At 49.4% G+C, this 24,428-nt stretch overlaps 1 protein-coding gene across 1 annotated transcript; it reads left to right on the top strand.

The window, feature by feature from the left end:
• Positions 1-8,086: 8,086 nt before the first annotated feature.
• Positions 8,087-9,115, top strand: LOC142578279 (uncharacterized). Its single transcript, XM_075687680.1, has one exon. It carries the CDS (start codon positions 8,087-8,089, stop codon positions 9,113-9,115), a length of 1,029 nt encoding a protein of 342 aa, XP_075543795.1.
• The last annotated feature ends 15,313 nt before the right edge of the window (positions 9,116-24,428 follow it).

The raw sequence follows: 24,428 nt of genomic DNA, 5'->3' as shown, positions 1-24,428 counted from the left end.
CAACGATTTCGGTTGGCCGACTGTCGGCTACAGCGTCGGCAATGTACCCACGCCGAGCTCTCCGCCGACCGTCGGTAAATTGTCGGCACAGTGTGACAGAGACGCCGACACGAAGGAAAAAACCGTGTCGCCGACAGTCGGCAGACCGAAATCGATGTCGTGTTGGCCTAGTGTGAATGAGCCTAAAGTGATCGCTGGAAAAATACCGCCCCAGAGCTGGTATTGTCGGCTTTTCACTTTCAGGAATACAATCACATTCGCCAGATTGCGCATGACCAGCAGCGAACGCGCTGGCATCGAGGTGACACCATTACCATAGAGAAATGCCGTTACCTTGGCACATCACAGGAACGCAGAAGCCGACGCGTCCGGTGGCATACAGCCATGCGAAATCTCGCGAATCTGATTGTATCCCCGACAGTGAACGAGTGAAATTTCCGCCCCCGCAGTGCTGCTGAACGCAGCAAGACAGAGAGAGAGAGAGAGAGAGAGAGAGAGAAAACTTTATTGTTCAGTTGATCGGAGTTATGGCAGGTCTGGGTGGGGCCCTCAGTCCAGGGCTCCACTGGCTCTTGCGGCTCGCTGAGCTTGGTCCAGGAGGGCCAATTGGCTCCCCTGATCCTCGCTTGCGAGTAGTGCCTCCCACTGCCGTACGAAGTCTGTGACGCTTAGAAAAGCTGAATTGACGTTGGTTGGCCGCGCCGTACATTCCCACGTTATGTGGGCCAGCGTCGGTTTTGCGCCGCACCACGGGCAAGTGTCGGCGTAATGTGTCGGGTGCTTCTTGTGTAAGAGGTTTAGGTGTGGGTATGAATTTGTTTGTATGCGACGCCAGTCTTGAGCTTGTCTTCTATTTAGTTTGCAGTGCGGAGGGCCGTAGGTCCGTCTCTCCCTCCTCTGATTCTCTAATATGTCGCGCACTGCGGACAGTGGTTCCTCTAGGGTTCTGGCCGCCGCTCGGTCGTTGCTTCCTCGAGCTATGCGGTCTGCCCTTTCGTTCCCGTCGAGTCCGTTGTGCGCGGGGCACCATGTAATGCCGTGGTCCAGGTCCAGTCTTGAGCCGAGTATTCTTTGGGCGCTGCGCGGTAGCATTCCCCGCATGAAGAGTCCACACGCTGCCTGCGAGTCTGTAAGCACATGAGCCGACTGACCCTTGAAGTCGGCGTCTCGTATCGCCAGCGCCATTGCCGCTGCCTCTGCTGTGCATACCGAGGTAGTCTTGACCGTAGCGGTTATCGTGGTGACTCTGTTAGTTGCGGCGATCGCGTAGAAGTCCCTGCGACTGGTTGCACTCGCGTCCGTGTAGTAGACGGCCGGATCCTTGCCGAATCGCTTCTGCAGAGTCCTCGTCCTGGCCTGTCTGCGGCCTGCGTGGTACCTGGCACTCATGTTTCTTGGTATAGGTGACACATGGACGTGCTCCCTCAAATCTCGTGACAGCAAGTCTGGTTCGTCTCCGCAGAACAGGGGTCGAGCGTTGTATCCCAGTCTTTGGAGAATAGAGCGGCCCTGGGGCGCAGAGCTCAGCCTTTCTCTTTGCGATATCAGAACTGCAGCGGCATGTTCTTCATATTTGTTGTAAATACCCAACCGCTCCAGGCGCTCCGTGCTGACTGTGTTCGGGAGTCCCAGAGCAGATTTGTATGCCGTTCTGATAAGGGTGTCCACCTTCTTCATTTCAGTTTGGGACCTCCCGCATTGAGCAAGCGTTGAGACGAACCCGTCCTGACTTCTCGGGATGCTTGGGTGCCGTTTTCACAATTCGCCCGTCTAGGGCGGGGCTTCTGCGCCGCCACCTGCAACGACTAGCAAGTCACGTGCGTGGCAGTTTTTCTTTTTTTCCATTTGCTTGGCTTGGGACGAGTGTTTCCCGGGCGCGTATTCACGCGCAGGCTCGTTTGCTTTGCTCAAGGTGCGATCTTTTTATTTATTAGATAGTTTTAAATAAGAGGCACGGTAGCGTTTGGGGCTCTCATAGCGCTTGTGGCCACGGTATACTGCGCATGCGCAGATCACCTGCACATGCCCAGTACCGAGAGCCCAAGCGCTAGGGGGCCCCAAACGTTAGCGTCACCCTAACCTAAAACTCTCTATTAGCGCAAATGGCACTGGCGTGTCTACAATTTATTTATTTATCCAAAATACCCTCAAACGCAGATGCATTGTAGGGGAGTGGTTACAAAGGAACGGCAAGTTATACAAAGTTATACAAAAGCAAAAGGGTAAAGCTAATACAAAAACTATTAAGGCAGAATACAAGAAATATCAACAAAACAAAGAACGAACAGCGTGATACAAACAAGATGACTCGCAATATGGCGCGTCATATTGCGATACTGTCAATGTTCAGACACCCATTCTCACTAGACACTTGCAGGACTTAGAACACGACGATGACATTTTTAAAATCGGACGACGATCTGAAACAGCTAAAACGATCACTAGCTGCTGCCAACCTGCAATTCGCGGTTCGTTCGTCACGAAGTTGGGCGTGTGCACTAATCAGTGGAGGTACTTACACCGCTGTCAAGGGGGCACTTTCGATCGCGGACTACCCCGATCCAAATAGAACTAAATTCGAACCGAGCGCTGCTAAACAGTCATTTTCAATATCATATTTGAATTGAACGTCTTTATCCCAAACGTGATCTGGACGTTTGATTCGGATTGACCTTGTTAGATACGGACACTTTTCCGAGCATCACTCGAGTTCCCCGACCACATCCAATCGCCGTCGCATTCCAATTAAGGTGCGCAGAAGCGCGTCTACACGTTCCCGGACCTGTCAGACAAGGTGGCGACCCCCACCTGAGGTGCCGTCCGTCGAGCTATTGTCTCCACCCCTGCTTGACTCTTCCCGAAAGTGCAAGGTAAAAGCGGCAGCCAACTTTTCGACACGTGGCCTTGTCTTTTTCAAGGCGTCATACGCTTTCCTCGTACTGTTCTTCTAAAGGGGAGATGGGGTAAGGCGGGTGGGTGCAGCAACGAGTGAAGGTGTGTTAACGGCGAGGGTGTAGAATCGAGAATAAAGGAGTGCTGTGCACAAGGCCGGTCACACGGCCTTGTGCACAGCACCCCTCTATTACCGGCTTCGCTGGAGGTCATGGCCTATCGTGCCTCTGAAGTTCCGTTTACATGAATGCGACAGTGGCGCATCGCATTTCCAAGCGCATTTGGGAAAGGCGATGCGACGCCGTTTACATGTAGCGCATTAACTCTCGCGAGAATGTAGCGCCACATGGTGTCGTATAAGGGAAGTGCAGCCGACTTCCGGTGTAACTGGTTTCGGTAGTGGGCCGAGTGCACGTTGGTGGCTGAGTGCCGAGAAATAGTTTCGCGTTGAGCAAGCTGCGGCGAGCGAAGTTGCCGTGGGGGATGCCATTTTGCTTCTGCTTCGGGCGTTGCTGTCTCGCAGCTTCACCGGCGCGGCAGTCCCGCAGCTAATTCCTTCCCATAGTTCCTAATGCGACGATGCTGCGTTTGCATGCTCCGCGAGAGTCGACTCGCGCCCGTAAATCTACCCTCTCCTGGCGCATTAATGCGATGCGCCTTCCTAGCGCATTACCGCTGTTTACATGTATGCGATGCGCTAGAAATGCCATGCAATGCGACACTGTCGCATTCATGTAAACGTGGCTTATGAGAGAAAAAATGAGTAGCACAAACGGTGCTCGTGAAAAAATAAAATTACTGAAATAGAATAAATGTATCAATAAAAGAAAAAAAAGGAAGGGAGCGAAAGAAAGCACACTTAGCAACCAAATGAAAATAACCAAGTGCTGTTGCCTATAGCTTGACATTTAGCATAACGAATAGATTCTAAAGCTCCGTTTGAAATGTTTATGCCTATTGGTTGCAACGTTTTGAACTTATGGATAAGGTATGAGTCTCTGTATTTTCTTTCTCAATCAAAACGGAATTTCGACTGTAAGATGTAGGGTTTAAGTTCTTCAAAGTTATGACCTGGTTGCTTGAAATGCTCGGCGATGGCTCTGGGAAGCTTTTTAGCTATATCCGCGCGATGTCCGTTTAATCTGAGGTACATTGATTGTCCCGTTTCACCGATACATTGTTTCTCAAGCACATAAATCGCATCCGAACTTGTACTAGTAAAGCTAGTTTTCAATTCGTGGTGTATACGAAAGCGGTTGCGGGGAAACTGGATAAGCTTAAGTTCAAGGTACGGTACAGTACGTTCGTGCTAATTCTGAAAAAGAGGCATCGTGCAGATATGTCAAGCGGGCAAATTGCGGAGGGCGCGCGCAGAAGCATAGCCGCATTAATTAAAGCGCACCGCAAGGTCCAGGCGACACTACGGAAGCGTTCCACAGTAAAATCAACACTTCTGTGCCCGCCGCGGTAGCTTTGCGGCTATAGCACTGCAAGAGGTCGCGGATTTGGTCCCGACTGTGTCAGCCGCATTTCTACGGGGGGGGGGGGGGGGGAGGAATTAGAAAGTGCACGGGCACTTAGATTGTCGGACACGTTAAAGAACATCGTGGTGCAAAAATTAATCCGGAGTCGGCCTCTACGGCGTGCTTCATAATCCGATTGTGGTTTTGGCACATACAGCCCCATAATACAATTCAAGTTTAATACTTCTGTCGCGATGTCATGTGCCATGTGAGGCAATGATAAAGCTAAACCCTCTCAGAGGTTATGAAATATGGTGCACAACAACGCCTCGAGCAAACACTTCTCCGTGTGTGTTCTGTGTACTACGCAAAGAGCAGTGGTGCACGCAAGGTAACGTTTAACATCAACTCGCCACTCTCGTGTTAGACTGAACGTTGAAGAAATTAAGCTTTCGCCGTCAACAACACTGCTAATTATTGTCAGTCAAAGCAACCAGCACAGAAAGCTTCGCTTACATCGATTGCCACAGTGCGTGGGATCTGCATAATTTATTTCTATATATCTTATTTATTATTGTCTCTTAATTATCTCATATCCAATTGTTCTAGTTTATAGTTATGGTATTTCTAATTACTAATTCCTATTTTATTTATAATTGGGCTCAATATTATGTTTTAAGAGTATGAGCCACATAGCAGTGCGGAAGTGTTATGATGGTGCCTCGTATTCGCGATAAGTTGCGTAAAGGACCTTTGTAGGGAAAGTTTGTAGGGCGCAATGCATTGTTTAATTTTCAGAAGCTTATAAGGTTTAGCCATTTACGGTCGTAATGGTGAATAAGCATATTGAGGAAGAGACCACTGAAGAAAAACTGAAATTTTCTAGCTAAATGCTTAAGTTGCTGAATCGTCGTTGAATTGTTGCTGTTTCCTTTAACCGCTGTAAGAGTAAATAAGCATTTTGAAGAAGGGTACAGCGCAAAGCTGAAGTTTATTAATGGCTTATAACACCATGCGTGTTTGTCAGCTTTCTCCTGAAGTTACTTTTCTGTCGGAGTATGCTATATCATTCTTTTTTGTTTAGAAGTTTGCTTTTGTGAATGTGATCTGCACTATGAGATGACTTTGTTTAGCACGTGCGCAGCACAGAAAGAAATTAAATGTTGTATCGTGCTGGCGTGGTATGCGTGACACCCAGGCAGCTCGTGCTATCTCTCAAGGCCATGGTTATAGGGAAATTGACTACGGTCCTTAGGCTCCATTGTACTCGGGTGCCCAGAGAACAGCAGTAGGCGGCGTTGATGCCTTGCTCCGTAGCAGTGGGTCTTCGTGGTGAGGCGCAGAAAGGGCCGCCATCAAGCTATATGAATCTGATGGCCTTAGTCGTAGTTCTCCTGTATTGCTTACAGTGATATTATGCCATGCTATTTTAGTGTTCGCTTCAGGTGTGTTTATTTTTGTTTCATTCATGATTCTAACTTTTCATTTCAAATCGCCAGCTACACTCTTAGTTTCTTATACGGACAGTGGCTTTCTCTGGAAAGAGAAACAGAAAGTTAGGCATTAGGTTGGTTGAAATACACACTGGTCTGTTTCCTTTTCATTTTGTTAAAGGTGGGGAATCTCGAACGAGGGCTGCAGGTAAGGTTCAAACAAGGTATTATTTAGAGAACGTGCAAGTAGACCTGACAGTTTCTATGGTTATTTCAGTGTTCTCTGTTCATTGTGCCTTGGGTTAAGGCGGGGTTTATTTCCGGAAGGTGTCTCCTGGCAAGTCTTGCACCAAACGGCGAAACGAAGCGAGGTCTACAGGTTTCTTCGAGGTGCTTGGATGTTGCAACCCCTCCGAGACCTCCTGTGGCGACGGACGATCTGCTATGATGGGCCTGAATTTCAGCCTCGCAAGTCCGGGCAACGTTCCAGCGCGGCTGCTTTTGTTAAGCCACTTGCTGCCCTCTCCAAGGAAACGTCACCACTTTGGCATCTGCCGCTGCCTGAGTTGACCCTGGCAACAAAGCAAGTAACGAAGGGAAGAAGGCCATTGACATCACAAATCGCCAAGAGGCCACAAAAGTGTGTAGCGAACACTCGGGCACTGGCTCCTCCATGGGCGCACCCACAGCCGACTCTGAAAAGAAAGAAACAACGATCTCTTCGGTGTAGACATCTCAGCCTTCTTTGACAAAGGGCCTCTCACCCGATTGCATTCGCTATACGTGGGAAATTACTAAGACCGTCCTGGCTCGCGCGGGTTAATCAAAACCGCCCGGGACTCTAATCAAGCCACCACCTCCTACAAATGATGGTGATGATGATGATCCTCTTTTATGGCTCGTACCCACTAAATGGATTAGGCAAACAATCGCGCGTTCTCGTTTTCATCACCACGATGTCCGCCTTCGTCGTCGTCTCCTGCGGTGAAAACTCACCTCGCCCGGTTCAAGTCGTCCAACCACATTTCAGGCCTCTTGAGATTAGGAGGTTCAAAGTTTCCTCCTAAATGCTCGGTAGATATCCCTACTAGGACGGCGTCCGGAATCTTCAAATGCTCTCCAGCCAGAGTCGCTGTGGAGTGCCCAGGGGGTGCTGACGCTCGAAGATAAAATTTAACTTGAGCTTATTTTACATATCTACAAGTCATTTGGCTAAAGAAGATAAAAACGCTCTCGAAAGAGCTATTGGCCGCGAGGAACACCACTGGGAAAACTGGCGCTGCTGTCGGCGTGACGTGGCATGAGGGATCAGGTGGGCATAACTGTCGGGTCGGCCGCATTGAAAGCTTTAGCCGCGCCAGGGAAGCCTTGCTGTTGTTCGCAGCCCGCCTATATATGGCAAATATTCGGGCATCAAAAGGAATTCAGAAAAAAATTATGCGGATCCCACGCACTCTGGGAGTCCATGTACGCGAATGTTTCTGTGCTGTTTGCATTGATTGACGATAACATAGCGGTGATGGTTACTGCGAATGTAAGTTCTTCAGTGTTTAGTGCAATACCAGAGTGGCTAGTTGACACTAAGCGTTGCCTTGGTCGCGCCACTTGTGTTTGTCTACGTAGTACACATTACACACAGCGAGACATGTTTGCTTGCGGCGTTGCTGTGCGCCATTATTCATAGTCTGAGAGAGGGTTAGCATTGTCATTGTCCCACACGGCGCATCGCATCGTTGCAGAAGTGTCAATCCTTATTTAAATTGTGGTATTTTACGTTACAAACCCACAATCTGATTATGAGACATGCAGTACGTAGTGAGGGACTCCGTATTAATCCTGACCATCTGGGTGGGATTACTTAAAGGGCCCCTCACCAGGCCCCATAGCAAATTTTGGTTATACGCTGGAAGTTGTTACTTCTCCTCTAGGGAGCGTTCTGCCGCAAAATTTTTTTCAAATGAGCTCATTAATAGCCGAGACAGAAATATTTCAGTGCCGCGAACCCATGATTTCAGGAGGCGAGCTCCACTGCCAAGAGAGACACTCTCTCCACCGGCCCCGTCTAGCCTCCGCAAGCGAAATTCCTTCCCTGTGTTCGCTGCAACCTCAGTCGCTGCAACCTTGGCCGAGGCGGGAGCATGGCCCCTGTCACTCATCCTCCTGCAGCAGGGGCTACGCCCTGTTGACCGCCTCCACCCACGGCCGGTCTCGACGCGCGCGTCGAGACCGGCCGTGCTCCACCATGGACCAAACGGCAGTGCCCCGCTCTCCCGACTGCGCTCGCGGCCCCTTTCACAGATGGGCAGACTCTGTGGGCTGTACGAAGAGGTGATTGGGAGGCCTCCAGCGAACAACGCACAGCTGCCTCCTCCCCAGAGACCACCCATATCCATCATCACAAAGCTGCCCGGCGTTTTCAAACGGCACTCCCCGACTTGTGCCCTTCAACAGACGGCTGCCTCCCTCCTGCATGAGGACCACGGAGGAAACCTGCAGATTTACGTTGACGGCTCGGTGATGCCGGACACAGGCTCGTCGACTGCGGCCTGCGTGGTGCCCGCCTTGCGGAAGAGCAGGCAGGTTCGCCTCCCCGACCATGCGACGTCAACAGCAGCAGAGGTAGCAGGCCTCCATCTGGCTGTGGACTTACTCGCAGAGGAGCTGCCAGCAACCCCAGTGACCATCTACTGCGACTCCAAGGCGGCACTTCTCAGCCTGCAGAGGCCGGAAAGGGCCACCTTTGGAGTCGCCCTGCTCTTGACAAGGCTGATGGCGCTCCAGAAGGCGAGCTGCTCAGTGTCCCTGCACTGGCTTCCAGCCCACGTAGGGATACCGGGCAACGAGGAAGCTGATGCACTGGCAAAGCGTGCCCACCACTGCGTGGTCCCGCCCGGCCTGGCAGTGACAGCCAATGATTTCACAAGCCACAGGCTTGGACGCCATCTGCTGGCCTGCCATCCGGACAAGCGGATGTCCTTGGGCTGCCCTCCGCGACCACTTCCACAGCGCGGTCTCGCACGCAAGGAGACCTCCCTCCTTCTGCGACTGAGGATTGGCTGCTGTTGGACGGGTGCTCGCCGCCACCGGCACGGCATCATCGCCTCTCCAGCCTGCGCCTCCTGTGGGGAGCCCGAGGCCCTGGAGCACCTCCTGCTGGCCTGTCCTGCTTACCTGCAGCAGCGTGACCGCCTCCTGCAGGATTTCCGACGCCTGGGGCTTCCTTCTGCACGGCAGGAAGACATCCTCTTCCCTGGTCGCAACGAGCTTCCAGCCCTCCTAAGTGTCGTCGAGTACTTCGACACGTCGGGGCTCTCGGCGAGACTCTAGGATTTTCTGCAAAGACGGATAGCCAACCACTCTAGGCTACTCGAGCTGCCCCAACCACCTGGCTCCTGCTGGGTCACCGCCCCCTGTCCTTTCACCAGATTACCATTCCTACCGGACCCACTGGGCCCTTCCTGCCGGTCTGCTCAGCCGCTGCCATGGCGACACTTTAACCCTCCTACTCTCCTATCTCCTTTGCTCCCACTATCCCCCCCCCCCCACCCCTGTTGACTCTGAGCCGTGCTCCCGCAAGGGCTGCAGAAAATAGCGTCAACCTTTCCTTATCCCTTCAAGAACCACTTCTCTCCTCTCCCATACCGGACCTTGAGGATCGCATGACGCAAACATCACGCCTCCCCCCCACCCGCCTTCATTTCTTTCTCTTCGTTTTTTTTTTTTTGCGGCGTCGCGCGCGAGCGGTTGCCATTGTCTCGATTCGCGACGCACGCTTTTGAGCGCTGAGCACGAGGACACCTGACTAGCGGTATAAGTCTGTGCTACACGAATACTGAGGCAGACACAACACGATCACAGAGCATGATCTCGCGCTGAAACACGGTAGAAAATGACATAGCTTCGGTGTATGCGCGCGCGACTGCACGAAGTGGGAAGAACTAGACGAAACGGAAGTACATCTCTTTTGCTGGGGTGCGAAGTAAAACAAAAACATGCAGACATTCGGTTTGTGTGTCTCATTATTTCTCTAAGCTTTAATTCGTATATTCTAGCGACATATTACGCAAATAACAGATGTTGGCTTGAATAATTCTCGAAGTCACGTGTCACCACGAGCGACATCACAGCGCGAACACGTGTACGTAGGTACACTAGCACGTGTACGTCATCCTCCGGCTTGGAGCGCGGCGGCCGCGAGAAGGGAAAACGGCGTTCGGTTTGAGATTTCACGTCTTTCCGCGGTGATTAGCGATGTCATACTTTGCAGACACGATCGTTACCGCGCAATGTATGCGCTGCGCTTGTCAGCTCAAAGTGACCAGACTTGGTGAGGGGCCCTTTAACGGGCACATAAATTTGAGTACACAAGCCTTCTTGCATTTCGCCCCTGTTGAAACTCTCGAGAACGCCATAGCCATACAGCCACCTCGGCGGGCACAGAAGTGTTTCTTTGGTGGGCGGCCGCTACCGCAGTGTCGTCTAGACGCTGCAGTGCTTTAACGCGGCTTCGCGTCTGCACGCGCAGACACAAAGACAATAGAGACTTTTCGCGTGTTCACTATTCCGGCAAACAGGGGTGGTTTGGGCGGATTACCGGATGGTCGTGGGCGTAAACCTGAGCGGCCGGAGCGGCGCAGCCGCCTGCTGGCGTAGAGCTCAACCAAACAAACACAGAGCTAAAATTGCAGTAACCTACTATATTCTGCTTCGCTGCTGGTGCAAATTTTTGCCAGTCGCGTAATTGTGAACAGGATTAAGCCGATGTAGAAAATTTACACCAGCAGCTAAGAATATAGTAATTGACTCGGTGTTTATGTGGTTAAGCTCTGCACCACCAGCTGGCACCACCAATCTTGCCGATCACGTTTACGCCCCCGCTCATCCGGCAAACCGCCCGCGCTTGCCGGAATACCGGACGCGCTAAAATTCTCTATTGTCCGCTTGACCAATTTGCATGGTGTTTATTTTTCAGATATAGCATAAACGTGCCGTACCTTGAATTTAAATTTAACCAGTGTCCGCAACTGCTGCCGTGTCTATAATAGTAGTTGTTGAAAGTTGCAAACGACCGTCATATATTACCCGTGGTTGGGGGCCCGACGATGCAAGAGGGAGAGGAGCCGGCGAACGGTCGAGGGGCGCCCCACTGCACCACGTCCCGGCCGGCGCCTTTCCGTTCCACCGGCTTTTCGGCGAACCGCCTACTGAGTGCGAGGCGCCGGCTCCCCCGACAGGTATGAAGGCGCCGGTGCGGCCAACAGAGAACATGGACTTGGCGTTTCTTCTCTCTTTCCTTTCCCTTACCTTCGATCTGTCTTTTGTAAAATAAACCAGTCTCGAAACGGATCCCAACGAGTGAAGTTCTTTCCTTCGAGGCACCTGCGTGAACGGCTGACGCCGTCCAGCTTAGTTAACCCGAAGCAAAAGTTAGCACAGTCGTCCAAGAGCGACAGCAATTAGAGTCAGCCAAACGGCGCGAGCATTCATTCACAGTAGTAGCGTTTCCTTGCTTTCATTCGTTGCCTTTTCCCTCGGCCGCGCCGGAAATCATTTCACGAAAGCTTCCCTTTTAAGAGCTCATAACGACAGTAACTGCAACGACAATGTATATTTGAGCAATTCTGGGGGAAGGACATCATTGAAGTGATGTTATAAAATCTAGATTTCTGGTAGGCAGATGTGGCTTCAGTGAACTTCGGTTTCAAATTCACAGTACCAACAAGTGAAGAAAAATTTATTAGTGCATCTTTAAATAGCTACATGGTCATTTCAATGTGTCGTACAAACAATCTCGGCCCCTTCATATAATCCACCTGAACTGACCGAATTGCATTCTATCAAACGTCACCCCGAAAAAAAAAAACCGTTACAACTATAAGAAGAAACCAAACACACAGTCTGTACCATTCGCAGCGAAATGGAAATATCACGGGAAACACACATGCGCAAGCGCAACCGCAAGTTGAGAATCGGCGGGATCGCTTCTCAAATACGACAGCATATTTAGCGCCAGCAAACAAGGACGGAAGCGAGAGTGTTGTCGTCTCCCTTCCGTCCTTGTTTGCTGGCGCTAAATATGCTTTCGATTTACCAACACGCCCAACAAATGGCAATGCTTCAAATACGACATTCGTTGCTGTTATACAAACAGCGTACAACACGAAAATATTTGATTGATTCTTTCATGCAATAAACCGACTGGGCAGAGTCCATTGCGACGACCGCATACAGTGGCTGTGCACGCATTTCGTGAAGATACAGCGTGTCTAATGTGTTCTGTATTTTCTGTTTGCACATGACTTTTTTTTTCAGTTACCAGCGTCCCTTGTTTTGAATGCACTTACAGAAATGTCCAGGCCCATGCAGTGCTTCACTTGAGCACCCACACTCCTATGAGGACAGCGGCGTGTTATCCTTGTTACGATTGGCGTTTAGCATTGTTATACCCGATACAACCTTGTTACGTCTCGAACGGCAACGGGCACTGTTTAGGTGCATCCCACGAAGCGACCCCTACACCAGCGCCCGCCTAGACGACGACGAAGTGTATCATTGACGGGCAAACGAAAAAGATCCCTTTGAGGTGACAGCAACCGCCGCATTCAGTGGAGGCTTCTCAAATCGCTGCAAGCTGACCGTCACGGAGAGTCCACTAATTAATGCAAGGAGCCAACGTCGACGTCTGCCGTGAGAACAACGTCGACTTCAGGTTCCGAATTGCCTCGTGGTTGCGTCGTATGCGGGGACGATTCCGCACTATAGCGCGCGCGCGCTCGTCATGGCGACGTTACGTTGACGAAAACACGAACCCCTACAGTCCGGCGGCATCTGGCGCCGACGCGCCCGGCGGCATTCAGCGCGCTCGGACGTCGTCCGGCGCCGAATGCAACCGACTGCATTTCGCGCCGACCGCGCCGAGCAAGTTAGCGCCTAGCGCTACTCGGCAGGCTGAGCCAGAACGAGATGGCCTCTTCGCAAGAAAGCGTGCCCGAACCGTGCGGCTCCGAAATCGAAAGGTTTCTGGAGGCCGTCCAGCAACACCCTTGTGTCTACGACACCAAAAGAATGGACTACTGGGATGCGGAGCGGGAAAACAACGCGTGGGAGCAGACACGCATGTACTCCGGCCTCTCAACAGGAGCTCAATGCTACGCACGTGTGTGTATACGTCTCCGAACATGCTATGCACTCAGCGCCTGTTTGTCTTGTTTGTCGGCACGCTGTGTAGCAGCCAGTGAAGCTTCAGTCGCATGTCCTGGTTCGCCGGATCAGTCACCAGGCAGTGGCTTTCTTTCACAAGCAGCTCACCGACGCTGATACTCTTCATTACGCCTTCGGCCAGGAGAGTGACGGCCCAAACGTGGATCATCCAATATGCCCCCTGGGCGATAACGTAGGGGAGCTGCTCACGCTGAGCTAATGCGTTCCGGAAATCCTTGACTCGGTAAGGGTGGGCCCTGATATCGGCGTCCGCGACCTCGCACCAACGCCAAGCGTACGCTCTGCTTAGAAGTGTCTGTGCTAAAATGCGCACACATCGACGCTTCGCCGTGCTATCTCAGAGGCTGCATAATTAAGCGTTATTGCTTTCTATAGATGACTATAGAAGGATTGACATTTGGGCGAGTTGGTAATCTTTGAGCATCTTCAAGGGGCAGAACAAGATGACGAAGGCAGAAGGCAGGAACACACGTGCAGCGCTGTCCTGTGTGTTCCTGCCTTCTGTCTTCGTCGTCTTGCGCTGCCCCTTCAAGATAGATCACTATCATCATCACACAGTCGCTGAGCGGAAACGCTGGTGCGCGTGCGGCAATCTTCGGGCCAGCAGCGGAAAGCACAACACTGACCCTCACTCCGCAACCGAACATTGATTCAGCACAACGCGTAGCCGTCAGGGGGTGGCACGCCGGGCATGTGCCCCCCCCTCCCACCTCCTTCACTCTTCCTGTCCCCGGTCAAGCTCACGCCCCCAATCTCGCCCACCTCCCTCTAAAAGAAAAAGAAATTCACAGTTCCTCCCGAAAGGCGAAGCACCGATTGTGACAGCAAACTAGTAGATAGCTGTGCGAAGTAAGGATAGTAGTTTTATTGGCCGTATAAACTTGCAAACATTCGCTTAAGAACTAAATTAATTATAGAATTTGTAAGCGTGACTCAACGAGGTCGTACAAAAACACACACAGAGACAGCGCTGTCTTTGTGTCTGCTTCTTTCAACTGCCTTGTTCAGTCGCACTTAACATCCAATCATGGATTCAAACCAACTAGCCTGCCAACGTGTTTTAACTAAATTAACCAGCACGGTGTCACGCGCGCACAGGTAGACACGAAGACATCTCGCTCGATGAAAGCGGAAGCTGTCTGTGAAAACGCTCGAGTTAGGAATCGCGGCAGCAGCCGCAATCCAATTGACCTCCATGCATCTGTCGCTTCAACGCGAACAGAACGTCGAAAAGAGCGCATACGAAGCTACCGGCACTACTCGCGCTCTGCAAACATAACAGATCGCTTTTAAGATGAGGTCCGCGCGGGCGCACGTTTTGGACACGTCGCAGATAAGGCACACGAGCGCCGGCAACGCGTCCCTACGGCGTCCGCGATTCCCGTGGCCAACGCCGCGGTTGTCTCTACTCTGTACGGTGGGCGAGGAGGACATCGAGGCACCCTAGCAGCCGCCGGAGAAGAACGCGCCTCCTCCTTCGCCTGACCCGCCTTGCCTCGAGCACAACAGGAGAGGGCGCGCATCCTGGCTGCGTTCCTCGCTCGCGCACGCGAGATTGAACCCTGTTCGCCGGCTCACCCTCACAAGATTTCACTCATACGGAACCTCACGGCGACGGCGAGACGCCGACTGCACAAACGCGCCTGGAGTGTCCATATAGTTGCTATCGCAATAAAACCGTATTTACAACGAAGCGCCCTGTAGGCAAAACAACCGGGCAAGTACTTTCCTCTTCAGTAGCCCTGTTACCGCGGCCAGACGGCCGCTGAAACCGCTCCTACGGAGCGCGTCATCGCACGTCCGTTCACTGCAGTGTCCGGCCACGACCATTCGCTTACGCCACGGACGCATGAATCGAGAAGTGGCATAGAACGCACTAGTGGATTTTTTGCGCGTAAGCCAGCGTCTTGAGACGCTTGGCGCGTCTTAATTTGGACACCTCGACAGATTGAGCCGCTGTCAGTAGCGATTATGCGCGTTTGCATAGTATTCTACAGACGCGAAAGAGAAAAGCCCACAAATAAGTAAACTTTTGCACTCAGGGGTGTGCTTCGTCTTTTTTACAGCTCCGCTAGTAGCCAACATTCACAATATAAAATAACGGCAAATTTTGTTCTTTCTTTTATTTTCTTTGTTTTGTTTTTAACGCGAAAGTGTACATGCTCTTTCTGTGATAATCGGAGGCCTCCGACCTGGGAGAGTGAAGCGACGCCGGTCGAGGAGGGCCCCCCGGACGTGGAGAAGTGCTTGCGCCGGGTAAGGTCAGTTTCTTTAGGTGGCGTTGGTAACGTACGGAGGAGCGCGTGGCGGAAGGGCGCTGGGTTCACTTCCTCTGACACTGGCAGGGTTGCCACCGCTTCGTCTATGAGAAAGCACGCAATTGTACGGCGCAAATTATCAAAGTCAGCTAGCCATTTTTATAAATTGTGATATAGTTTGTTTTGTGGTGTTATTCTCGTTGCCCTCAGTGCAGCCGAAAACTACACGAAGTTTCACGAACTGCACGCAAACTACACGTTCGCCAAGAAATGCTTCGCATTTCTTGGCGAACGTTTTCTTCTTGGACAGCATCTACGTCTTGGTGCTCTCATGGTCGTTTCGTTAACTTAGTATGTACTAAAATTGGCATAATATGACAAACGTGTATGGCGAACATGCATGATCGGTCATGACATGAATACCATGACATGTGTGTCATGTAGGTCATGAAACAACCGCGTACGTCTTGGTGCTCTGATGGCATTGTGGTTATTCAAGGCCACAATATCCGCGTAAGAGGCCTCTGCATGCAAGCGCAGCGCTTCATCATAGCTGGCGTTCGGAGAAGGCGCTCCCGGTAGGGCTAATGAAAAGCTAAAAAAAAGTCGCAGTTTCGCTCCGAAAGGCGAGGCATTGATTGCGATAGCAAATTAGTAGATAGCTATATGAAGTAAGGATAGTAGTTTTACCTGTCATATCAATTTGTAGACATTCGCTTACTGACTAAATTAACGAGCATAGTGTCACGCGCGCACAAGCAAACATGAACACATTTCACTAGATGACCGCAGAAACTCGCTGTCAAATCGTTGCAGTGGAGAAGTGCGGCAGCGGGAGCGAGCAAACTGACCTTCGTGCTGCCTCTCGCTTCAACGCGAACTAAGCAACCAGAACATAGCGTATACGAAGCTATCCGCCGTCGGTGCCCCCCCCCCCCCCCGCCTAGACTCCTAGACTCTCTCCCCATCGCACGTCGCTTTCAAGATAGGGCCCACGCGGCCGCGCCATACGCAGCAGCCGCCGAAGTAGAACGCATCCCGGTGCCTTGCGTGCGACGGAAGACGGCGTTCCTCTCCGCTTTCCTCTCTTGCGGGCGCAAGATTTCGCTACCATCGTCGGCTCACCCTCGCAAGGTTTCACTCGCCTCTACAGCATACGGCGGGCGGGGACAATCGTCGCTCTTGGACTTTATACGGATCACGGCAATGCCGAGGGCAGAAATGCGCCTGAAGTGTCCATCCATATAATTGCTATCGCAATAAAAAACTGCCCGTATGTGATTTCCTGGCACTAACTTCCGAAATGGCCACCGCTAGTGAGCCATAGCAGCACTGGTTCAATTCAGCGGCCAACATCTGATGGAGCGTCAAATGAGGAAAGAAACAATGAATGCATGGATTTGCCTGTCTGAACATGCGTGTCCACGAGGCTGCTGTGTGGTAAACCGCGGGCGTTCTACTGCAGTTCCCGCCAAAACTGCATCGCCTGCATCGACAGCAATCCAAAAACACACGCTCAATTGTCTCTGGTTTTTTGCATAATAAACAATGGGTACACCACGGAACAAATAAACCCCTATCTTCGAACCACGTTTTAACGGGTAAGGTTCCTATGTGCAGCTTTAAAAAAAAAAAAAAGGTTTTAACCCCTGGCACAACGATAATTTATTTAACGCGTTTCAAAACATATTTTCCTTTGCCTGCACAGTATAATTCACGGTACAATGACACAGGAAATAAGACATTTAACAAGGTCTTTGTACAGTTTTTTATGTGACACCTCGGCCAAATATTCCAAAGAAAAACGCACCGATAAGAAGTGGAAAGATGGAACCACTTCTTTTAGATATCCCCGTACTGGTCCTTGCTGACACACCGAAGAGACAACAAATTCCGGTAGCACTTTACCCAACCTCAGTTGAATCATAGTCCTGAGAAAGGTGTCATCTACATCACTAAGAAAAACAAATCGACTGACGAGTTGTCTTACATGCAGATGTACTAAACCAAGCCCACCATCATTCACTCTTTTAAACAGATTTGTTCGGCTCGTTTTTTCCCATACAGCGCTCCAAATAATGACTGCGAACACTCTGTGCATTCTTTTTTTTTTTTTTTTACGTTTAACCTGTTGCAACACCAAACTTGCATTGCATACCATAGCTTGCTTACGAGAAATAAGTTGCAAGTCGTGGCCCGTGCGAAAATCGACTTTCCCTTTTTGTGCCTTTTCAAGTACCACCTCTGTGTTTTTTCCAATAAGTCTCGTTGTCACAGTAGTACTGCAGGGGCACTCTTAAGTATTTTGTCGGTGTTTCTTGCCATTTAATGTTCAAAAACATCCTTGGTGCGACGTCCCATGCCCCTCGCCAAAACCCAAGGCACTTGTCTTAGTTTACTGCACTACCACTTGCTTGAGAAAAACTTTTTACAGCATTAACAGTATAGGCTCAAACACGAATGAGGTTTATTATTATTATTAATAGACAAGAAATAGTACAAGGCAGTATTATACAGGAGGAGGTCCCGAGGTCAAAGACTGTAATGGGACCTCCTGTACAGCGTATAAGTAAAAATATATAAGTAAAAAACACTTTCATAATCAACACAGAAAACTGCAATGTCATCAGCGTAAGCAAGAAGGCTTACCGCGGCTTGATGTAAGTGATCCTCGTAGCGCGTTGTTCCTAATTATGCTCAGACAAAAAGGTTGAATATGTATACAAAAAAGGATCTGTGATAACGGGTACCCTTGTCTTACTGAGCGCTATACTGGTATGTACTCACCTACTGATTTCTTTATTATCAACCTTGTCGTACATCCAGCGTAAGCCAAGATGGACCTTGCGTAAGCCATCCGCACACCTTCGCTGATCACATTGCCTACTACCACATATTCAAGTATAGATAGAAGCATATCGTGCGGCACCCCGTCGAATGCCTTCTCGAGGTCAACTTGCAGCATGGCGACACTGAGTTGCATTGCGTCACAGCATTCCAGTATTGATCGTGCTATGTGTATATTTGTCATAATTCTTTTTCCTTCTATTCCGCACGTTTGATGTGGACCGACTAAATCTTTCATTAATCTCTGCAACCTGTTGACCCATACTTTCATTAATATTTTATAGTCTATGTTTGTCAGACTAATCGTTCTATACGATGTAACATTACGTAATTTGATTGGGTTTTCAGTTTTTGGTATTAAGAGGAAGCTTTAGCTCGGGCGCAACTCCGACGCGGCCTATTCAAATACATATAAAACGCAAAAACGTTTTTCTGAGATAACGCCTCGACCGATTTTAATGAAATTTACTGCACTTGAGAGAGAAAGTTAAATTCTAGTGACTGCTGGAAGCGGAATTTCGATTTATTGTTTGAATTTTCTTAAAACGATTTTCAAATAGTTGACCGTGTGAAAAAAATAGAAGCACGAAGTTTACAAATTCATAGCTTTGCATCAAGAGCTGATATCGTGGTTCTGTAAACGGCATCTATTAGATCATTCAAAGCGGACAAATTCAATATGTCATTTTACATCTTACGTGAATTTGTTACGTTGGTTACAAGGGTTCTGCAAAAGTTGTATTTCCCTATTAATAATTTTTTTTATATTCAAGTGTAACATACCAATTTTGTCCGCTTTAGATGTACTATTAGACACAATTCACAGAATTGTATAATAATTTTTGTTGTTGCGTTACAGAGTTGTAAACTTGATAGTTTCGTTTTTGGAAAATTTTCGGTTTTTGCCAATTTTTAATAAAAAACTGACGCCCTAACTCGAAAATTCGAAACAAACAGTCACTAGATTTAAAGTTTTGCTTTTAAATGCAACAAACCTCGTCAAACTTGGTGCAGTGGTTGCCGAGAAAAACGAATTCTCCTTTTACATGTATTTAGATAGGAGCACCCGAGCTAAAGCTTCCTCTTAAGACCGTGTGTGCTGACAGAAAGGACGGCGGTAGATGTTTGTTCTCGTAAGCCTCGTTGTATGCTTCAGTCAAAACAGGTGCTATAACACCCTTAAACATGCAGCGCCTAAGCCATCCGGCCCCGCTGACTTGCCATCATTTAAATGATCAATCGCCGTCGTAACTTCCTCCACTGTTATGGGCGCTTCTAATTTTTCCTGGGTTTCATCGTCTAATGTTGGCATCAATGAAATGAAATTATTTAAAAATCTATCAGTGTCAACTTGGCTACGAGAAATCAACTTTGTATTATTAAAAAAAATGAACTTGCTATTGTTTCTTTGTTGGTAGACAGTGACCCATTATGTTCTATTTCTGTTATTGCATTTTGGGAAGCATATTTCTTTTCGAGTAATAGGCACGTTCTGCTGGAATTTCTCCTGTGCACAATTTCTCAGCTCTGGCTCGAATCAATGCTCCCTTGTATCGCTATTGGTCTATCAGCTCAAGTTTTTGCTTTATGCTTTTTATGTCTTCTAAGAAATAACCGGGAGGTGTACTTTCCTTTTCCAATAATTGCTTCAGATTCCATACAAGACGGGACTCGAGTTATTTCTTTCGCGTGACTTAAAAAACTGGCCCTTTCAAGTGCTTTGAATTTAATTGTTTGCTTACAAACTTCCCATTTATGTCCCCAGCTATCTAAGTTTTGAGTTATTGTTTTATTTATAGCCTTCAGAAACTGCTTACAAAACTCGACATTTTTCAGCAACTTTGCATGAAATTTCCAGAGGTCCCGAGAAAATTCTTTGTTATTCCTTCTTTCTTTTCCAACAGAGAAAGAAACTAAACAATGATCACTAAACACAACAGGTGTGATGATAATCTAGACACGAATGAATTAGTTAAGCCGACACGTACACTCTGTCAATTCTAGCATAGGAAGTGGGTAAAAATGACCGCTTTTCCGCCGCAAAGACATTCACCCACGTGCTCTAGATGAAATTCTGCAATCATACCTTTCAAAACAGTAGTACTCGCTTCGTTGTGCTGTTTCCCACGGGTTTTGTGACATTGCCCACATACACAATTGAAATCTCCCGCCAGGATTAGTCTACGCTCACATTTCAAGTACGTCTCAATTTCTTCAAAAAATTCCCTTCGCTCTTGAGCCTTAGTTGGTGCATAAAGACAAATTACTCGCCAATTTTATGATAACAGGGAAAAGACAGATACAATGAAACGGGTCTGATTCACAGGTAGTCGCCGACTCAACTACAGCACCAATGCTCTGCGGAATTAACAAAATGCACCCCGAAGACACCCCATGGGTAACCGCATGGGCAACACACACGTCATTGCGTCTCGCGAAAAAGCGCACCATATGCTCTGTCTGGTCCTCTTTCTCCACTTTGGTCTTCTGAATGGCTACAATATCAAAGTCGTGCTCCGTTACGAGGCGGTAAAGTTAGTTTTGCCGCCTCTTGGCACTAAGCCCCTGAAGTTGAGTGTCGCAATATTTATCGACCTCTCTAAGGACTCCATATTGGCAAGCGACACCAGACCGAGCCTACTGCACTCCCCTCATAGACCTTGCCTTATAGCATACCGCAGTCCAGTCGACGCTCAGGGCGTCGACTTGCCGCCGCCGCGTATAAGCGACGCCGACCGCTGATGGCTGGCCACACGAGGCTTCTTGGTTCCAGGCTCGTTCCCGCGCTTCTCCGTTGCTCGTAGCCGCGTGTCTTGAGACGCCATGCCTGCTTTATTGAGTCGGCGCTTCGCAGGTCTTGCCTCGGCGTCCATCGCAGCCTCGTCCGTCGAATCACTGTCTTCGAGCGTCGCGAAGGCCTCGCTTACTGCGTTCTTGAGTTCCATCTGTTTTCTCACCAGTCCCGGACACACTTGTTGATAGTGATAGTGATCAAAGGAAAGGAAGGACGCTTGATTCTGCAACCCGTGAGGGAGCACGGCGAAGCGTCATCAGGGGAGAGGGAGTGGGAAGTGAAGAGATGATAGAGAAAGAGGGAGGATGTGGCCTATTAGACTCCACTATGCGCGACAGTTGGCAGTCCTCAGTAAAGTTGCCAGCGTTGTAGCGGGGCGCTTATAGGGTGTCTATTCCCGTGGAACTTATAAACTCCAGCAGGCTTCGCAGCGCAGGGAGCTGTGGACACACTGGGAACAGCAGGTCAGTCTCTGTGGCCGCTGGAAGGCCGTGACGTATGTAGGTGTTGATCACTGTGGAGCGTTCCTGCGCCAAGGATGGGCAAGCACAGAGAAGGTGTTCCAGAGTCTCGGGGTCAGTTGCTTCCCTAAAAAGTGTGCTTCAGAAGTGCGCTCTGCTGAACCTTCTTCCTCTTCATGCTTTCCTGTCGAAGCGTCTGCCACAGTGGCGTCTCCTGCCCGAGCATCTGCAGCCCTGTTCTCTTGCGAGCCTGCATCGCTGGTGGACGCCGCCACTGTGGCCGCGTCGCTGATGGACGCAACCATTCCAGCCACGCTCTCCGCTTCGTCTTCGCCCATGAGCACCTCGCTCCAGTCCACTTCTCCGCCTGCGCTTGCAACTCTGGCGTATCGGCGAGTGCAATTAGCCTGTTCGTGCCCGAACGCTCTACAAGCACTCGGCGTTCACGTCTGGTGTGTCCAGTATTGTGGCAACGAAGGCATTACGGCGCACGTCCAGGCACAACCACGAGCGCAGTGCCGCTACGAAGACGCATTTGATGCGGGATGCGGTCTGGTGTGACACCCTGGCGCAGCAAAAGACCTATATACTAGACGAGTCGTTGACTCGGCGCCCTCAAGGTCTTCGGCCTTCCACCGATCACCGATGACTTCCTTTACCTCGCCATATACTCGGAAGGATCATGGTCTCAGAATGACGTCGACCGCGACCCAGTGTAGCTTAATCCTGAGCTCTTGCCGCACCGGATCAATGATGAGTCATGGCCGGTTCTTCACCAATAGCGGTGTGCGACGACGTCGCACGTAACTGTTAGTCCAACATAACGAGCAGCGCTACAGTTTATCTCAATTTTGCATAAGACTGTCACAATCACAGCATAGTAGGCCATGGCCAGACGAGGTAGTAGTTGCTTAGTAAAAATTACTAAGAAGCCTTTCTGGCTAGTAGAGGTAGCACATACTAGCTTTACTACCCACTGGCTAGTACAGAACTAGTGAGAAGGTAGTAAAATGCATAATAATCTAGTAAACGCGTGCATTTACTAGCTATTTACTAACTTTATTTTTAAGAGTGTAACTGCATGGTTACATGTAATTGGTTACTGAAAAGAAGTAATTGAATTACAGCGAGCGTTACAGAGTAAACACGCAATCGATTAATTGCAAAACTGCCAAATATGTAATTGATTGCAAGTAATTAATGACGTATTTGTTGTGTACAAGTCTGCTTCAAGCATACATGCACTTCTGCAGGCAGGGCGTAATAGAAACCGTCGCGCACGGAATGGTCATCGATGCGCCAAGCCGAGCACGACGCCAGCGGCAAACTGGCACTTACGCCAACAGATCGCAGCGCATGCGTAGCTACCGCAGCCCGCAGCGTAGAAGCATTTATTGCAGGGTTTCTCGGGCAGGTTGCCATGGTTTCCGCCGCGAGAGAGGGAGCGTGTAAGGAAGCGAGAAGGTGCAGGGGAAGGGCAAAGTCTCGTTGCTTGGCGGATTGTTGCGCTGTAGGCGCTCACGTGCTCGTAAGCAGTGTATATATGTAGGCTTTTGCGACGGCGAACATGAGCAAAAGAGTTAGCGGAGCTTGAGAGAGAAGCATCGTGCAGGCATACTGATTTGGTGTTCCATATAATAAGAGTAGAGCATACTATGCACCTCGAATCACAGGTACCTAAATTACTGATAGCTAGCAAGATTCTTGTGAAGAGCCTCCTGAACATGAGCAGCACTCTGCCTTTTTTTTTCTTTTTGCACAAAATTTGGAAACATAAAAGTTGGTGTTAAATTTTCTGATATTCGATATGCGATCAGATATTCGCTTTTCTTTTCTTGATTCGATTCGAAATCTGCTATTCGGTATTTGCACACCCCTAGTGATTAGCATTAAAGCTACGTAGCGGCACACCGTACTGCCGATGGCACGACAGCTGATGCATGACGAGGGCCGTCTGACCGCGACGCAATCATATACACAGGGTGTTCTTTTTTTATTTTTTTAGTTGCGCCAAACTTTAACAAAATGGCCTGTGGCAGATAGTACAATTCTAACCCTCGATCCAAATTACGCGATTAAGGCGGCCATTACTTATACGAGAAATCAAAATGCTTAATTTAACAATTAAAATGATTACGCTAATTAACATTTTATTAATTATTTTACGTCACGTGTTTCAATTTACGAATTATAGCCGGTGAATTAGCCAGGCGTATCCTTTTAGAACAAATTCTCAGGCCTGCTCCAGCTTCGGGATATTAATTTTTCAATGTGTCCGACGAGAAGCATTGGCGCTCCAGTTACTTTTTTAAGGAAACGCAGACACATAAGGACGCGTGTGTCCCGCAAAAGGATAGATTTTAGGGCAATGAGAACAGAGCGGAGTCAGAGGAAAGGGAAAGAACAGTAGTGCCGAAAAAGAATGAGCAATGCTGTCCGCAAGGCCATTGTCGTGGTCAGGCGCCTGCACACAGTGGACAGTAACGTTCAGACGTGTAGATTTGTGAATTTTATGAATCTGCTCACAAATATGCAACGTTTTGGTTACATGCTTAAGCTGCTTAACTGTGTCGAGGCTTTCAGTATAGATGTGGGCTTCGTTGTCGTTAGGCAAGTTGACGAGGGCTTCCATCGCATTGTCTATAGCCTGCAGTTCGAATAACAAGCGATCTGGAAAGTCCGTTGCATAGCTGCGGGTAGCTTGGATCTTAGGGTGTGTCGAACTTGAGAAAGCTATATGTCCTCCTCAGTGGTTTAATCGCCGCATCCGTGTAGATCACACAGCGTCCCGTAGGTATATGGTCGTTTCAGTAGTGGGAACAGGTTGAACATGCATCGGGGGAGTTTTGTCGTCTTGTTAGTTGTTATTGATGTCTAATTCCACAGCGGACGGATAACCAAGGTCGTTGTCAAGGCACAATCTCTATGGAAATAGGACTGCAGCGCTGTGACTGTCGGTATGTGGTATCTTTTAAGCTTTCTTGCTTGCTGTCGCTGATCAACAAGCTCGGAAATGGCGTCAAGTTGCGCGTGCTCCTTAGCGGTGGTACAGGTTTCAG

This window comes from Dermacentor variabilis, chromosome 4 (assembly GCF_050947875.1).
Source record: "Dermacentor variabilis isolate Ectoservices chromosome 4, ASM5094787v1, whole genome shotgun sequence".
In the NCBI taxonomy this organism is placed as follows: domain Eukaryota; kingdom Metazoa; phylum Arthropoda; class Arachnida; order Ixodida; family Ixodidae; genus Dermacentor; species Dermacentor variabilis.
Note: the sequence above shows the minus strand (reverse complement) of the source record. Positions and strands in the feature narration are given on the sequence as shown.